We start from the raw sequence: 18,969 nt of genomic DNA, 5'->3' as shown, positions 1-18,969 counted from the left end.
TTGATTTCCTTTTAAATCTTTCACTAAGCTTTCATCGCATCTGTCTGTTTAAGTATATAGTCCTTTCCATAGGCTGTAGGGTTCAGAGTCAGTTTCATCAGCTCATTTCTGAGCTCCAGGGAGCTGGGAGCCCCCCTGTGGCTTCCTCCTGGAGGAAAGCCGATATCTGGGACAGAGTAGCCGGAACGCTGGGCTTTTACATCTCTTGGTGGAATTAGGGAGCACACAGGCGACTGCGTTTGCTCCGTGTCTATGGATATGTGGCCTAATTCTGTTAGATGTCTGGTCTGTTGCCTTCAACAAGCACAGAGACCCTCCCCTCTCTCAGAAAACATGTTCATGTAGTTCTCTCTACTCCTCTGGTCTGGTCTTGAATCATCGCTCTCTCAGTGTGTGTGTGGCTCCAAAACATTTCAGAGGAAACTAGTGCGCAGCTTCCTCTCCTGCTAACAGTGCCAAACCAATTTATTATATTTTTTCTTTCTGTCTCACATCCTACCACCCACCAAAGAGCGGCCCGCTTGCGCTAACCCTAACACGTACAGAGCGTCGCCTCTCTCACCGGGGCGGTTCAGATTACCACAGTGCTTTAATTGACAGTCTCCGTGGAGATGAACAGGAGAAGTGGCAACGGTAACCTGGAAACACAAAAGAGCCTATTTGTGCTGTCTGACTTCAGACGGGAGACAGACATCATCAAAACTGTGAGTAAGAGATAAAGAGAGAGAGGGAGGGAGAATTGTTATTATTTTTGAATAAAAACCAGCCGCTTTTTTTTCCAGAGCAGTGCACATACTGCGCTTAGTTCAGCCCTGTGTGTTAAAGAGCTGCACGCACACACTTGCTGGCAGCACACGCGTGTCACATCAGAGCTCTGAGCGCGGGAAAGAAAAGAGAGATAAAGAGGAACATGATTAGAAACTAATTGGTGTGAAAGAGATTTGTGATAGAAAGCAGACGGGGGGAAGAGGAAGCAGAGGATGGTCTCTCTTTGAAGGCGACATTCTCTGAGAAGCTCTTTGATGTCTGCGGCTCCTGCTGCACCTGAGCCAGGACAAGTGCTAAAAATATATATATATATATATATATATATATTTTCCTTGCCACTTAAGGCTCCACAATTAATCACAAAATATCTGCAGCAATTAAGTAATTGGGAAAAGTGGTTGTTAAAACATTTCTTTTAGAACAATGCTTAAATATTCCTTTTTGTAACGGATTGTTGTAACCAAATACAGTTTACAGTAAGCAACCAATTTTTTGGACCATTTTAGGTTATGAAAGTTATATTTTGCTTTGGGAGTCCTCAATAACACAGGCATGCATGCATGCAAGGTCAAATAAATACTTTTATTGTCTTATAATGATGCATTTATTTTTACCTTATTGACTTGAGGACTCCCAAACGATTCACTCAACAAATAATTTTTCCAAACCCATCCTTTGCATGAGGCTAATCTGCAGTGATTGGTCAGAATTTACATTTCATTATGTCTGTAATGCCTCAAAGCAGTGTTTGTGAACCACTATTTTTACTGCTACAAAAGCGGCACCTGATGGCAAAGAATAAATTAGCATTTTCTTTAAACTTTAAACACGGTACACATTCAGATTCAAAACTTTGCATGATGCTTTCATTCACTTAGAGCTGTGTTACACACTGCATGAAAAGTAATTTCATAAATCCATAATAGGGGAACTTTAAATTCTGCATTGAGCTATCAACTATGGATACAATGGGTCCCATGACCTTTTAAAACAATTTTTTTTACTACACGAATATAAACCACAGGAGAGCTCTTTTTATGTCATAGCTAACAAGCTATTTATACTATATACATATAAAAATTTATATTACATAAAGCAATAAAATCTAATCCTTTAGAACTCTTACAGGAGCAAAATGTTCTAAATTTTGTACGACGAGTTACTTCCTGGGTCCTCTGCCCCTGAAAACACGCAACTTGACCCACTGCTTTAGAAAAGGGTAAGAGAAAACTACAAAAAAATCTATTCATATATGAATCACGATTCTAATTCTAATTCACAGGTTTCAAAATTAATGTTCTAAAGCAGTGGATCTTCTGTGCGATTCTCAGTAATATCCTCTTCTCATTCAGGCTCAAAGTGATAAGCAATATGACTAAATAGACGTCACCGGAGCACACGTTTTGAGCTGAGGGGTGGGTTGTTTAGACACACACTAGAGGCGATTTAGCCAATCACAGCACACTCTGCCAGCTAACAAATCAGGGCCCATTGCAAATTTCTGAGGGAGGGGCTACCTAAAAACACGAAATGAACAGCACATTTTCCAGAGAAGGGACAGAGCAGTGTAAAAGAAAGGTAAATTATGTGTTTTTTTTTTTTTTTTTTTCTAACTAAGCATTAAAACATGCTAGACTGTACCTCATAAACACAATCACAGTCAACCCCTTTAACGAAGACAGAAGTTCTTATGGTTTTGGAATGACATGAGGGACAGTAATTATTGACAGAACTATCCCCTTCAAACTTAAAGAAAACACCCATGTACTGTACAGTGTAAAAAGCTTTGTTTATAAAGGGAGCTTGCACTGAACTGCAAAACACAGTTGCGTGGAACGGTCTAAACCTGCAATCAGCAACAGCTGCAATGATTATAAGGTGTTCAGTGGCAGGCTCCTGTATTGTCATATTACTCACTTTGTGTAATTTTTCTAGAACCTAATAGCAGCTGTGTTTTTCATGCTGCAAAGGGAGCCAATATAAACTCGACCACTAAACAACGAGTTCATGAACACCGACACGCTAACTGAGGGGCAAATGAGATCGGAAATAACGTATGCTATAAAATGTATGAAATGGGCTGCTAGGTGTGTGCGTTATACGTTTTCTGCCCACGTTGCCAGACTTGGTCTTGGAGCAAGTGTTATGGCGTATACAACAACATATAACAGCAATAACAAAACACTGCAGGAAAACGGCACACTGATGCAATTACATGTGGCAAGTAGCAGTTAGCCGTGCGAGTGGCTGCATGACTATTTCAGAAAGAGGAGCTTTCCTGCTCTGAGTGGAAAAAGTCTGTACTCCTTTGGCTCTGGTCTATCCCGTGCTAATTTTAATGATAACACAGATTAGCACGCGCTGGGGAGCTGCAGGGCAAGAGCGGCTGCTCTGAGGCTCGGCATCTGCGGACGAGAGAGAGCAATCACACTGGTTGACTGGACAGAACGCAGTATTAACTGAAGAGACACCTGAGGCCTCCTGAAAGAGCCACGTTTATACACACTCGGACCAGTTGGGAGACTGCCAGAGCCTGCTCAACACACATACACTAACTCGCCCATTTACACGCTCTACACCTCGTGGATCTCTCTCTTTTTCTATCCGAATCAGCACACACTCCTCCACCTGTGGCTCAGACACTCATCCTGGGGCGCGAGCGGAAAGATGGAGAGAGAGAGAGAAGGAGAAAGAGAAATAGAGAGAGAGATTGGTCTGACACTATAAGAGCCTGCATACTCCGGCGTGGAGGAGTCGATCCTTGTAGGAGGACACTGCTGGTGTTTGACTGATGATGAAAGGATGAGAAAAGAGATAGAGTGAGAGTGGTCACAAATAGGGGAGGAAGTACCCACAGGACACTTTAGAAATGAGGCAGGGAAAAACAGCTTAAAAAAATCCTAATATATTTTCACTATTTTTTCTTTTTTTTGACAATAGCCAAAAGTCTTGAAATACATTTGCTCTGAAATGGCTTCAAATTTAGATTTTTCATTTCCTATTATCACCAAAAAATAGCATGTCCAAAACAAAATGCACAGAATATTTACAAATTTTGGGGTCGAGGGTTCAATTTGAGGAACAGTGTTTTTAGCCTTTTTGTAAAATCTTTCATAGAACCATAAGTAAAAACAGTAATATTGTGAACTATTACTGCAATTTTAAAATAACTTTGTTTCTAACACGTACAGTTTTCTGTTTGAATATATTTCAAAGTGTAATTTATTCCTATGATAAAGCTGCATTTTCAGTATTATTACTCATTCCAGTCTGCAGTGTCACATGAATGTTCAGAAATCATTGTTATGCTGAACAACATTATTATTATTAGCAGTAGTAATCTTGCTATGTTGTTATGAAATTAAGCAGTTGTGCTGCCTAATTATTTAGTTTGTTTATTATTTTTAACAATTTTTTAGCCCCTTAATTGCCCTTGTAGTAATGCTAATATAATTGGGTTGGTACTGGTCAGATGTGTTAACTGTTATTGGAAAAAAACAAACAAACAAAAAACATTATCTAAAAAATAACAGCAAGAAAGCCGGTGAATAAAATGCACATAAACAAGAACTCATCTCTGCAAAAGTTAGGATTTCCACTCTAGAACAAACCATCATTTTCTCTGGTTTGTTTCTTTAAAACAAAGTTTACGATCACAAACAAAGGAACATATATACATTTGCAGACAGTACTGGGAGGCTGAATTAGGTGTACTTGGATCCAAGCAGAGAAGAAAGCTTCTTCAGTTTAGACATGTTCAGAGATGCATAACATTACATTGGAAAGACCGTTCAATAGAGAGAACAAGACAAAAAAGAAAGGATATAATCAGAGAGGCAAGTAATTTAAGCAGAGAGCTGAAACCCTGACTTGAATTTATCCAAATGTATAAATAAGTCAGACACTGACTGCCCGGACAGTGTGTAGTGCCCCCTGTTGAGCAAAGACAGCAGTGACATGTCGGTAAAACCTTAGAGAAGAGTTAAAACAGAAGCACTTCTTCTGAATGACTGTGTCATGAGACATCTAATGAAATCTACATTAACCTAAAAAGGTTTATTAGAGACCTGCTCTAGAGACTTATACACTGAGATTTGTTTTAAACGAAAGTGAAAGACCGCAGTCCTTTAAGAGAGATAAAAAAGAAAGAGAGAAACTGAATGAAACAAAACCAAGTGGAATCAAATGAGCTTCAGTGGCTGTCCTTTAAAAAACCTTGACTTATTCAACTCTACTGAGGATTATACTTTTGAACATACCAATAAAAAAAACAAAAAAAACAGTTATCTCCCATCAAACAAACATGTCAAATACAACAGCTAATACTCATATTCCGGTTCTTAACTTTTCTCTCAAAGCACTTTCACATGACTCAGGTCAGCGTTTCTCAACGGACTGAATTCTATGGAGAACAGCATCAAGTTACAGAGCTCAAGTGCTGTTTACAGTTAAAGCAATTCCAACCTAATGACCTTACAAGGCACAGGCCTTACTGATTTGCTGGTTTTTGACATTTTAAAGTCAACATTAAATATATATTAGCTTATCTTAGATTAAAAGTCTTCAGAATAGTCTGAACTACTCTTACTTTTATACATAAAATGAATAAATGTAATTGTGTGTGTGTGTATATGTATATGTATGTATATATACACACACACACACACACACACACACACACACACACACGCACACTTGTAAGTACTTCACGCTCCACTCCTAATTACCACCACACATCTTACCACAACTCAACACTACATTCACTCCTGACTTCAAAACACCAGACTCCATATTATCATTTGTGTGTTTTTGTGTGTATTAAGTGCATGAAGAGCACACTTCAGGCTGCTCTTCTGCTGTATTGACTCAGCGTGAGACCTTCATACGGACACAAAAACTCATCCCAGTGAACACTGGGAGCTCGCTGCATGCGTGCACACCCTCACAAACATTCCTCGAACAGCGGGAGGCGAGTACGAGTGGCAACATATATTATACAAACTCATTTCATGTGTGTGTCTCATGAGTGCACAGAACCTGTTTGTAATCCAATCACATCTCTAATATCATCATGCACTGCGTTGGTATCATTATGATGTTGATGCTCGCACAGATAGCTGTGTATAAAAGCCTGTGTAAACATTATAAGAAGCGTGCGGATGCAGATCGGCCTGATTCAAAACTGAGAGTCACTACAAAGCCACGTCCTCAAAATCATCAAAGTCACAGCATTGAATTTTTTATTGCGTGTGTGTTATATTATATCAGCGATGGGCTGTTCACATGGTAACAGATTGACAACAGGACACACTTCAGTTGGTTTAAAATGAGCTCCTAGGAGCGTGTGCAGGGACTTGTTTCATCCATCTTCAAAGGTGATTTTTCTAAAAGCTCACTCTCGTGAAAACTTTCAGGGAATGACTGATAAACATCTCACCTGTGTTGACCTCCAGCAGTCTCTTCTTCTTCATCTGCCGCTCCTGCTTCTCTCGTTCCGCCTTCTCTTTGGCTATCCTTGCTTTCCTCTGCTTCTCCTCCGCCTCTCTTCTCCTTGCGTTCTCCTTCACTGCTTGCTGGAGAGAATAAAAAAAAAAAAAACAGAGATAAAGCAGACTACTGGGGAATAATGTCTGAAGCAAATAGATGTTCAATGTTTGGTAGTGACATTTTAGGTTCTTTAGTGTTATGATACACATTTTAATATTTAAAAGTTATATTCTGACTTTAAAAATGAAAAATAAAAGTTAATAAAAACTTACATAAATATATAAATTACAAGTGAACACACTACCGTTCAAACTGTGCCACATAAATACATGTTTATATGTATGCACAAATTGATTAAATTAAATTAAAATCAAATAAATGCTGTTCTTTAGAACTTTCTATTCTTCCAAAAAAAAAAATTGTAAAATACAAATAAATAAAAATAAATACACAAACACATTACAGTTTTTATAGAAAAACTAAACAGTTTTCAACATCGATGGTAGGAAATGTTCTATGAGCACCATATTACAATATATTGTAAATCATATTTTGTAAATCTGTTATATTGTGCTAGTCATAAACTTTTTGAATTGAATCAGAGAGTTAAGAGAAACAAGTGTTTTCTAAATTTAAAACTGCAGAAGAATTTAAGCACAGGAGTCAGTTGTACACTCCATCCATCAAATTGAATTTTCCAATAAATGCACCTGACAAGTGTTCAGAGGCTCCCGACACCTCTCTCTTGGACTTTTAGCCTACTGCTCACGTGAAAAGCTTCCAGATCACTGACATTTTGTGTTTTCTGTGCTGCCATCGCTTGTTTCAATCCCACCAAAGATTTTTACAATGGGATTTAAATCCGGAGGCTGAGATGGCCACTCAAGGACGTTCCAGGACCCATCCCTGAACCAAGTGCTGGTAGACTTGGATGGATTCTCTGGATCACTGTTTTGCTGGAAAGTCCAAAGATAACCAAACTTCAATTTATACACCGAAGGCATCACACGAAAATGGCTTGATACTTCAAAGAGACCATGGAGCCAGTTACATGGACAAGACTGCCAGTTCCTGCAACAACAAGACACCTGACCGACCCATCCCAAATGACTTAAGCCACTTTAAACGGCCTTGAAATTATACACAGGAAATGTGTGTCATTAACAAATATCCCACTTTTCATCAGAGCTTCTTACTGGTATAAAGTGTAATTATGCAGCTGCTAAAGGCTTAATTGTGTTTTAACACTATATTTGTAACCTTACATATTAGCAAGTGATTAGATAAAAAAAACAAAAAATAAATCTAGGCCTATTAATAAATTACAACATGGCTATATTAAACTGATGCATATAATCAATATGAATGCAACAGCTTACATGTTAACATTTGTAAACACCGTTTTTGTATCAAACAAAATAATAACCCAGCAAAGTCCAGTTACTACATTTATTTTCTCTCTTTGGCTCAAAACGTTTATAAAAAATTGCCATATATAAATAAGCTTAATTAATGAAAAAGTAGCACCATATACTGTGGTACCTATTTACTTAAATAATCACTACCTTGAAGAAGTAAATGCATTGCAGAGAAAAACTGTTTTATTCGAAAAACAGAGCACTAGTGAAAATATAGTAAAAGAAAGGAAGGAAAGAAGGAAGAAAGGAAGGAATAAAGAAAGTTAGCAGAAAAGAAAAGAAAGACAGACTAGCTGGAAGAAATAGTGTTAAGTGGAGTAAATTGTTGCGGAAAGAGACCTCTAATTAACTAAGGCATTTTATCCCCAGGTTTTGACAATGTTCTGAACACTTCAGACATCTCTGAGAAAATCTGGGGGCAAGAACAGATCAAAATTACCCCTCCTTGCTTGCTTTCTTTTCTTTTTCGGACCATTAGCGGTTGAAGAGGGTTGTTAGAAATCTATAACTCCTCTTTTGGTTTGATGAGGGCTACTTTTCTAGGTGTAAGAACACTCGGGCAATCAGAGCAAGCTATCAGAAAGAAACATCATTAGAGCAGTCACCTTGTCCTAACACTTCATATGCCTCTTTCTTTGGCTCTCTTTCTCTCTGCAGCCTTAAAAGCCTTTTCCAGATAATGGATGTATTTCTAAGTGCGGAAAAGCGCCAGTGGCACACCTTACACAAAGGTAAGGTGTAAGAGGCAAAAGACGAACAGGTTTAATGAGAAAAGGCAGAAAGAAAAAGTGGGAGAGAAAGAGTGGGGAGAGCGAGTTCAATGCAAATGGAGACATAAAGAAGGCTGAGGAATAACCTGAATTCATAATTCAATAATTTGAATAATGGTATGAGTACTCCAATCTGGATTCTAAAGTAGTTAAATTATTTACAGAAGCAATGCACATATCCTTGGCCTAAAATGTACTATTCCCACACATATTCAAATAGATAAATACTAAGCTGTATATATGGCACATAGTATTGTGCAGTGGTGTCCTCAAATGAGAAGGCAAGGTCTTCACATTTAAGGGTTTTTATTATAATTCTTATTATTATTCTTAATTGAGCATTGCTTATAATACCAGAATAAAAATCTACGTTGTATTTTAACATTAATTACATAATTAATAGGTTTTTCTATTGATGAAAACCTCAAGTGGATTTAAGCATTTCACATTTCATGTTTTAAAAAACCCCACAGATCACATTTTAACACTGTTATATTGTGCATTCATAAAGACTTATGAACACCGAATGCACGGGAAAACAAAAGGTGGGATTTATTGCATGATCTAATCATGACCAGTCATATCCAATCATATCACGATGGAGTCAATCATATCACGATGGAGTGACTTTCACCCATTCATTCTCAATTACCCCAAGTGAAAACTATCACATGCTTTAGCGGGTCTATTAAAACGAGCTCAGTGGAAGCAAGAGAGATGCCAATATAGCAATACCTTTACCAGCAGTACTTTACTTTAGAAAAATGACTGATTTATACACTTTTTGTTATACATTGTAACATTTGCATAATGCTTCAAAACCTTCTTTAAGAAGGGATTGACCAAAAAACAAAAAAAACTGTTAGTGGATGGTTAGTAAACTTCGCTGTCTATTTTCTGCACAGCTCATAGATCTCATACAGATCCATAGTTGCAGCAGTGGTCCCTTAAATGAGCAGGAAATATGGCTATTGACGACAGGTCGGGACAGAGTATAAGTCACATGATAACGAGGCTTATTCCCTATTGCGTGCGGCGGATTACAGCCACAGTCTGCGATCACAGTAAATCCTGAGGATAGCGAGATGGAAGGTGGGCTAAATCAGCTTTCCTCTCTGCAGCCGTGCGACTGTGCGCACACACATAGCACTTTAAACACTTTCATTAGAATTAGGGGAGAATGAAAAGCAGCGGTGCGTGACCTCACACTCTGTAGCACGGACATCAATATCAACACTAATACAAGAGGGGGATTCATAATGACCCTGCCCTACCTTCGACCCTTTTAGACTTCTAATTCGCTTTTTGTGACTTGTTCATTTTAACTGATGTTGGCTAAAAGCAAATGCAACATTTTTCCGGGAGGTACTAACTTTCTTGTGCTACTCAAGTATCCAATATGATATAGTGAGTCTTTACTGACAAAGCAAATGAGGCAATTAAATAATTCCCAAACAGGGATGCAAAAAAAAAAACCTTGTGGAAAACAAAGACTTTTGAGATGAAAATTACATGGAATTATCATTATTTCAAGTAGATGGCAACAGAGGATCATTCAATAACTCAGCTGCATTTCCACTTGAATTTATTTTAAAATAATAAATAATAATACTGTACAGCATGTATAGCACTGTACAGCAAGTACAAGCAACGACTGAAAGAACAACTTAGCGGATTCAGTTGTGTAATTTGATGATGTAGATTCTAGAGAAACTGACTCGCGCGGAAACTCCTGATAAATCAATGACTAACTGCACAATCAATCTCTTATTTGCAGCTTGTGTATGCGTTTTTTTCCCCATTTCTAATTATATTAGGTGGATCTGCAAGCATCTACAACTCTGTAAACTACTACTAAACTAAATACTAAACACTGCAAAAACATGTACTTTTGCAATTCAAAACCAGAACGTGCTTGCAAAACCACACAAGAGCGTTTAAAAAGTGGCTTACTGCAAGCAAGTATAGATATGAATTTGGACTAACTTACAGTTAAGAAAAACTTTTCTCACAGAATCTACACATACCATCTCATACCTGACCTAGTTTGATCTCAACATGGTGAGAGGTTTGCTACTAGGTTGTTTCAAAGTCAGTAACTTGCTCAACTGGGCTTTCTACACAGGAAAAGATGTCACTGAATCGCTGACCTGGGTTTAGAGGTACTATACTATAAGACTATGCAGATCTAGCCTAACGTGCTTCGTTTGTGAACGGTAGCCTCATCTGAACTGCATGTGACAGATAAGTCAATGCAACCTCTTGCACAGCAGCCACTGGGTAAAGCATCGATAGCAGTTTAGAGTAAGAGATTGTCAACAGGCGCAACGATTAAGTCAACAGCACCTCGGTGTACGACAGCTCCAGCGTGAGTCAGCGTTCAGGAGCAGATGGACCAACCCTGAACACTGAGTGGACTAGTTATTAGATGTTCAATAACATCTCTGTGGAAAATGTGCAGAAGGCTGAGGATGTTCCATTATGCCTATTCAGCAGCATAATAGAAAATAATAACATAAGAGCTGGTCTAATCCCTGGCTGAACACCATGATAGATAACTTGCCAACAAGAATGGGAGAAACGTCACAACAGAAGAAATGTATGTTTAGACATTAAATGCCATTATTGTGTGCTTTTACGCACTTCATTATCATAGTCATGGAAAAGGTCAGTTTTCTAAAGAAAGCAAGTGTTAAAAACATGGACATTTCTAAAAGAAATTATTATTTTTATTTTATAAGGTTGAAGTGTAACACCCACAGATTTAATGAACAGAGATGATGGTTTGAATTGTCTGAGAGGCCTTAAAAGATGCACTATATTGTGCTGATATTGATTCTTTCGGATACAGTACAGTGTGCCGCTAGAGATACAAGTAAATCTCACAAAGCTGAATAAATACTGGGAAGGTGAAACTTCAGTTTGAATCGATAGCAATCACTGCTAACGTACGCACACCGCTGATTAATTCAGTCGAATGTGAATCAAAGCCACTACCCCAGTCACTCCCAGTAATGTTGATCTCACAGTTTATAAAGCTGCCGCTGGCTGTGAGAGTATCAGAGATACAGGGGCATGACCCAGCTTCTGTGTCTGATGCCACGATGTGCCTCCACAGAAACGGATTTCCCTACTACACTGCTGAACAACTATTCTGATTAACACCAATTAAAGGGGCAGTTCATGCAAATATTAATGCCATTATTTACAAAACTCACATTGTTCTAAACCTGTGTGAGTGACTTTCTTTAGTGGAAAACAAAGTGAACAGACATTTAGAAGTATTACAAAAGTGGTCCATAAAAAAAGTGCTATATTTCAAGTTTTCTAAAGCCATTTGACTGATTTGAATTTAAAATTCATTCTCAATCAACTCACCCTCATGTGTTTCAAACTTGTATGTGTGACTATCATTGCTTAGATGGAAATGAAAGGCTAAATTAAATCTTTTTATCATCTAATCATATACAATCATATCTCTTTATAAGACCTTTTTTTTGGTTTTGGTTTTGGTTACCTTGAAACTTTTCGAAGACAAATCAAAGTCTTAGAGGTTTGGAATGAGTAAAATCACAGAACTGTAAATTTCTTTAAAGGTGAAACAGTAATTGCTACCACTATGGAGTTCATGAGAGAAGTAGCACTGCAGATGTGTAAATTAACGACTTTTTAACGATTCACAAAAACTGGTCTGATTTGCTCACAACCATACATGGTTCTTAAGTTCCAATTCACTATTTCAATAAACCTTTCTACTTCCATTTCTTTAGTGTTGTATGCAGCTGCATGTACAAGATCTGCAGAATTGAAAAGTCTCATACAAAAGAATTTATTCTATATAAAAGAGAAGGCTGATCCAGAGAAGGCTGTTTTTCTGTGCAAAAAGCAAAAGCATTTATTTGGCCTTCTAAAAGTAGGAGTAAGGAATCATTACGATTACTTACAACAGAACAGCACATCCTAGATGTTCGAATTTGATGGATGACACTTTTGTGAACCTAGGAAAATACAAAGGAATGTGCAATGTGCCAAAAAAAAAGAAAAAAAAAAAGTCAATTCTGACTTTGCTCTGCCAATCTGGCACTTCTGAATCAGCGACTGTAAGTAACTTTTGTGTGAGGAAGAGACAGGATCGCTCACATCATAGAAGAGTCAATCGCGGCTTGTGTAAATATGAGCGCTGTTTTTTAACTGTTTTTACATTTATTTTGAAAGCAGAACTGAGCTGCTAAGAGGCAGTATATTTCTGATGTAGGGTTTGTCCAATCACGATGCACTGTGTCAGGCCAATCAGAGCAGACTGTTCTTGTCGGAAGGAGTGCATTACAGAAAACTATGCTTTTAAGAGAGGTGGGGCGTAGAGGAGTATTTGAAAAATAATGTGTTTTTTTGAATATTAAAGCATGTCAACATATTCTGTTTTACCAAATACAACAAATAATGATCTTTAGAAATACCATCATATGAGCCCTTTAAAGAGTTAACAGCAGGGCGCCGACTCATACATTATGAATGCAAGTACACACACACGCACACGCACACACACGTATAAAAAACAGTGTGAGAGGATAGGGGTTAGCCACACACACAATCGTTACTGTTAGCCATAGTCAGCATCTGTGTATATGTGTGTAAATGACTGATGAGGGGTTAAGGGGAGAATCCCACACACAGCTGAGGTGAGGAAACTCCTCAGAATACACTATCCATCTCTCTGCCCCCCCCACTCCATTACAAAGCGTTACTGATACACTTTTACTGCCAGGTCTTGCTCTCTCTGGACGTACTGTACAACACCAGCCATCAACCTTTACAAGAATGAATCCCACACACATTTTACAAAGCCAATTTGCAATGCAAAGACAGTGAATTACATGACTTTGGGTGTTAAAATGTGTTCTCAAAACTACAAGAAAAAGTCCTAGTGTTAGTTTGTGTGTTGTGTTAACGGCATCAAACAAGCATTGGCCCAGGCACCATTTTGGAGAAAAACAAGGGAACAAGGGAGCTTCTGAAAAAAAAAAAAGAAAAAAGAAAAAAACATGGGTGCAAAATGTTTGCATTTAGTTTCTCAATCTCTGCAAACTTCTGCATCTGTATCTCTTTGAGTCTATTTACATCAGTGCTCACTGTGAGAGACGACGCCATGTGAGCTGAACAAAGTGTGTCGTAAAGAGTCTAAAATGCTGTTACAAGTGATTGATGCCTGGCAAACTCTAAACTCAAAGCTGGGGCTCTCATAAGACATGCCTTAATATAGATCACAACAGCTGCCTGCCTACCTCATATAACCCTGCTAATCTGATGAAGCCACTCTCTCTACAAATCTGCTTGGCTCCTGCCAAGCCCGATGTGTCTGATTAGACTCCGCCCACTCTCCCAGTCAATAGGGGATTAAACTCCTCGCTTCTCATATGCATAAATGGCCTGTAACTGTGTTAAGGTGCAAGGCGAGGGGAAAGAGATAAACACAGGTTGCAGAAATTGGGACAGAACTCTGAGGTCTCCCTCGCCCCGAAATGGTCTGTTTTCTCATTACAGAGCCGGTCTCCATTTTCTAGTCATCGTTTGAACTTAATTACTGCAGTCGTGCCAAGACTGAGTCCCTTGCTATTTTCCCCCCTGCTCGAATCAAATTCAGTTTGAAAGGAGACAATTCAGGGAGATACAGACCAGCTATGGAGGGTAACAGTGGCCGAACTTAATTTCACTAGCGTAATTGCTTTGGCATCCGACAAAACTGTGCCATTTTGTTTACATTAAAGAGCAACTCGGAGGCAAATTGCAGGGGAAAAAAACTTCTAAGCAAAATGCAAGACTCATCAAAGTCAGTAACCGAGCTTTCTTGACAAATATCAGTCAGAAACGTGAACTGGTTTTACAGATTCATTAGTTACCTACCTGACGAAACACGACTAACTGCACAAAAACAGCTTTGGGAACATAAGGTGGGATAAAGCATGTGAGAGTCCAACGATTACAGCACCACAGTCTAAGTGCTCAGCAATTTTTAAAATGAGTGTAAATCAATCTTATTTAGTAAATGCACATATAGGGTTATAGACAAGTTTCTAAGGGAGGCTGTCCAATAGGTCTCTGTTAGCCGTTTTACATTGAGCAAAGACAGAAAGCAGTCAATAGACACTGTCAATTGGCACCCCATGTCAAGCACTCTGGCTCCTTGTGTTTATTTTTTTTGTTTTTTTTAACAGATTGCCAAAGCAGAGGGTTTGAAGGGGAGTCTTAGATTGGGTAATGCTACAATAATGCTCTCAACCAGATTCAACCGGATGTGACAATTAGCTCTTACATTGAAGAAGTGAGGAGAATATCGGGCGTTCATTGCAAACGTGTTGCACATTTAACATCATTTGTGTCGCCCAGAGTGCATTCACACCTATGCACATCTTTTTATTGCCTTTATATGTGATCTACTCACGCAAATAATTACACATCATATGAGCAGAGAGAGGAGAAGAGTCTAAAATCTTAAAAGACACACATTTTTAACTGATTCACTCCTCTTAACTCTTTCCCAGGTAAAAACAAAATTATCTGTTATTTTTGTAATTCTTTGTTAAACAGAATTTTTTTGTGTTTACGTGTTTTCACTGTTATACGCGTGGGGGACCATTGCACATCTTGTTAATGTGCCCGAAATGCCCCGATTAAAAAAAAAAAAAAAAAACAGATGAGGAAAATGCATACTTTTTTTTTAATTATTATTATGAACAATAAACAACCTGAGATACAGAGTGAAATTCAGAAAATGCTAAAGCACTGTGAAACAAATCTACTGCGTGTTTGCTTTAATCATCGATTATCATAGTGAACATTATCGAGATCTAGTAATTTATAAAAATGTGATTTTCTCAATTTGTTTTTTACTTAAAAAGTTGCTTTTTTGATGTAGATCATGAGATTCTTTTTGACCAATTGCAGGGATGAGGGATTAGGGAGTCTGCTTTAAAGTGGTTCTCTTTCTATCTAAACGGATGATCTTTGGCAGTTAGGAAGCTCTATTTCTCAGCATATTTCCACAGAAGTTCCTCAAGGTTCATGTCTCAGTACATCTTTTGTTCTCTTTATATATGGTTCCTTTGTGTTTAATCTGTCAAAAATAATCAAATGTTGCTTATCACTGTTATGTTGATGGCATCCAGCTATATTTGTTTGTGTTTTGTCCTTTGCCATTTAGTTTTCTAAATTTCAATGAGTCTAAATTTGTTACATGTATATATAATAAACACACACAAACATTTTTTTTATGTGGGTAGCTGACATAAATATGCGCTATGGTGACAGAAAAAAAAACTTTAACATTAATAATAAACCTTTCTCATGCTTTTTGTAACTAAGAATGAAGATATTTTTGTATGTATCAGTCCATTTTTTTTTCTTTTGTCAATTACCCATATAATCCTTCTTTTGATGCATTACAATGAAATAAAAGTGGGGTAGCTTGCAATGATAACTCTGTTAAAAGTATAAGACTGTATAACCATTTTAATGAAGTTATATATCATAAATAGCAATTAACAGTCTGGAGTTGTCGCTTTATGGGTAGTGCCAAGGAGATATGAGCGAATGCCCGTTTTCCATCCTGCTCTCTCTCTCTTTTTTTCCGCCTGCAGGTCATCCCGTGTTCCCCTACTCTCCCTTGTCTGTCTGCCATTAGCCACGGTCAATTGGATTCCTGTCAGCACTGCCGAACTGCTGCTGGTCTATTTCAAACGGGTGGATGAGCAGAGAGGGGCAACCCTCATACACATGCGCACACTGAAAGACTCTGAAACACATAGTTCAATGTAAAATGACTAGCACACAGTGCGCTAGGGGCACAGGGCAAGGGAGGGCATGTCCAACATTAGCATCCTTTAGACTGTTAGTGATGAGAATCACACAGAATGAACCATATGCAGCAAACTGTTCACCTTAAACCTTCACACCTGCCCAGTCTGTTTTGAGGAAGGCTGCGACAAGACTTCAATGTTTTGATGTGTTTGTGGGCAACTATTGCTATTTGCTGATAAGACAGAGCTGCCAGCTAAAGGTCAAAAGTCAACTGTAGTAATGAAAGATTGCTGGTTGCCACAGCAACTCCCATGGTACAGGATTATGGGGTGTGATTCAGAGGTTTGGCAAGGCTTGTGTATCTCTCTTGAGCTTTAGCCTCATAATTACTTGCTGATTAAAACAATTCACATGCTTTTCCTTTTTTTATTTATTTATGCTATTTTACAATTAAGGATATATTCCTAGAACAACCTGGAGCTCAGAGCAAGGCGTGAAATCAAATTACTATTACCATTTCACCTAAGAGTCCTGTTCAAATCCTTTCATTTTTAAAATGAGGGTCTGCACAAATGTTCAAAATTATAAAACAAACCCTATTACTGCCAACCTCTCAATACTAATACTACAACTAAAGAGGAAAAAAAAGATCTAGCAACCATGATACAAAAGTTATGGAATATACGCAAAAACAGAAGCATATGTAACACTATTTGGCCATGGAGCAAAGGAGCCATTTTATTTCACTTCTCTACTTTTTGCTCTGTCCTTTAATTGTCGATTCCACTCAATGGCTGCTTCAAACCCTATTAAGCTGCCAACTAAGACAGCATTTTGGTGTCAAAGCTGACAACTTAGACAGCAGTTTCAGACATTCAAATTGAAGCCTACCAAGATGCTACCTAGGCTGCATCATAAGTCAGTTGCACTATCATATATATTTATATATATACACATGCTAATCGATATGTGACGTCACCTACGGCCACAAGTCTCACAAAATCCTGTAGGAAACAATGTATATGTATGTATCCATATTTATATCTATATATTTATATCTATTTATTTTTTAAGTTGACAATCCGATCTGAGAGTCACAATCAAATTACAAAACGATTTCCTCCAGTTAATTCTTCTGTTGTGCAAATGCATCTTTTTAACTTTATATCTTAAACAACATTGGATTTCTATGCTTTTTGTTTATAGTTGAAATATCTGTGTGTCAGTACTGCCATCTTAAAAAATAGGGGTGTGAATCTTGATTTCATAATTCAACTCATTTTATTTTGTTTTTATTTTAGAAGCAGGCTACTTTTTTAAAACAATTATTTAAAATGTGTTCTTTAAATATCTGAATGTTTCCAGACAATAGATTTAGCATTATTGCCATTGGATTTTTTACTGATGGGATCATAGACAGTGACAGCTTTAACAGGCTGCATTCAGACTAATGCACAGGTCTATTTTGATATAAAATATGTTTTGTCCTGCTCTAAAAACATAATTGACTGTGTATCAACTTCGCACAAATGTATAAAAAAAAATATTAATAATACGTAAATAAATAAAAATTACTTATATTATGATTGTATTGAAGCCAAATATTATTGAAATATTGACAGGTAAATTTAAATTTAATTGCAACACTGCATACATTATTAAACGTTTTTGACAGAAATTATGTAATTGTATTCTCACACGTTTTACTTTGTATGTATTTAAAAGTTAAAAAAGTACAATAACACAAAGCAAACTTTCATTTAAAGAGGAACTCTCAAAGTGTTATGTTTTATGCAGTCTTGCGTGTTACTTGTCAATTAAATCTAAGGATATTTGAAACATGAAAATAAGACTATAGCTCTCAAAAATGCTAGCATTTGAATGCACTGTGATGGCTGAAAATGCTGCTGACGTGGCTCACTGGGTTTAGAACTACAGTCAATGTTTCTATATCTACGGAGAAGTGAAAGGAGGTGAAGAGGTGAGGTGAGATCATCTCTCTCTGCACAAATTCAATTATTCATTACAGTCTGATTGGCAGGAATGGTCATTTAGTGCTACAGCAGCATTATTACTTTTCTTTTTCTCCCCCTTTTCATTTAATTCTCTGTATGACTCCCACATTAGTCTGTCTCCTACTCTCTTTTTGTCTTTTTTTTTTTTTTTTTTCGCTCTTCATTTTTGTCACTTTTCCACCCTAAGAAAGAGAATAGAAAAACGGGGTGAGAAAGTCGTAATGCGTGTGTGTGTGTGTGCCCACACTTCTGGGAATCAGCAGAGCAGCGGCCAAAAACAATCTCCATCAAAATCCAGACATCCTGTCAATGTCATTCTGCAGAAAAAGGAGTCAGAACTGAAGAGAAAGCAGGAGAGAGATGTTATTGAGAGGATGACCAAGCGTGTGTGGCTGCATGGCTGCATGCCTGCACGTGTGTGAGTGTTTGGCGTGCAGGGATGTGTGAGTGCATACAGTGCTGCACTAAGGTGAGTGTGTATGACGTCCTGTAGCCTCCTGCTCTACTGCTAGTCCCCTGCCACTCCTCAGCATTGATTTAAACAAGCTGCTTCTGAGGGCTGAAAACTCACTGACCTGGAAAAGGGCTGAAAGAGGGAGAGAGTGAGAGAGGGACATTTTGTTTGAGGGTGAAGAGCAAACGGGGGAAAGAGAAACGGGACAGGAAGTGTGGGATACAGAGGAGGACAGAAACATCTGGCTACATACCTTTAAAAAG

General features: G+C 37.9%; 1 protein-coding gene across 4 annotated transcripts in view; it reads right to left on the bottom strand.

Moving 5' to 3' along the window:
• diaph3 (diaphanous-related formin 3) overlaps window positions 1-18,969 on the bottom strand; it is a 250,472-nt gene that overhangs the window by 62,741 nt on the left and 168,762 nt on the right. For all 4 annotated transcript variants that reach the window (XM_043251235.1, XM_043251238.1, XM_043251236.1 and 1 more), the window contains one exon: window positions 6,206-6,341. In XM_043251235.1, coding sequence (XP_043107170.1) covers window positions 6,206-6,341 — 136 coding nt within the window. The remainder of the gene's footprint in view (window positions 1-6,205; window positions 6,342-18,969) is intronic.

Source organism: Puntigrus tetrazona, chromosome 11 (genome assembly GCF_018831695.1).
Source record: "Puntigrus tetrazona isolate hp1 chromosome 11, ASM1883169v1, whole genome shotgun sequence".
NCBI lineage: Eukaryota > Metazoa > Chordata > Actinopteri > Cypriniformes > Cyprinidae > Puntigrus > Puntigrus tetrazona.
This window is presented reverse-complemented; position numbering and strand designations above follow the sequence as displayed.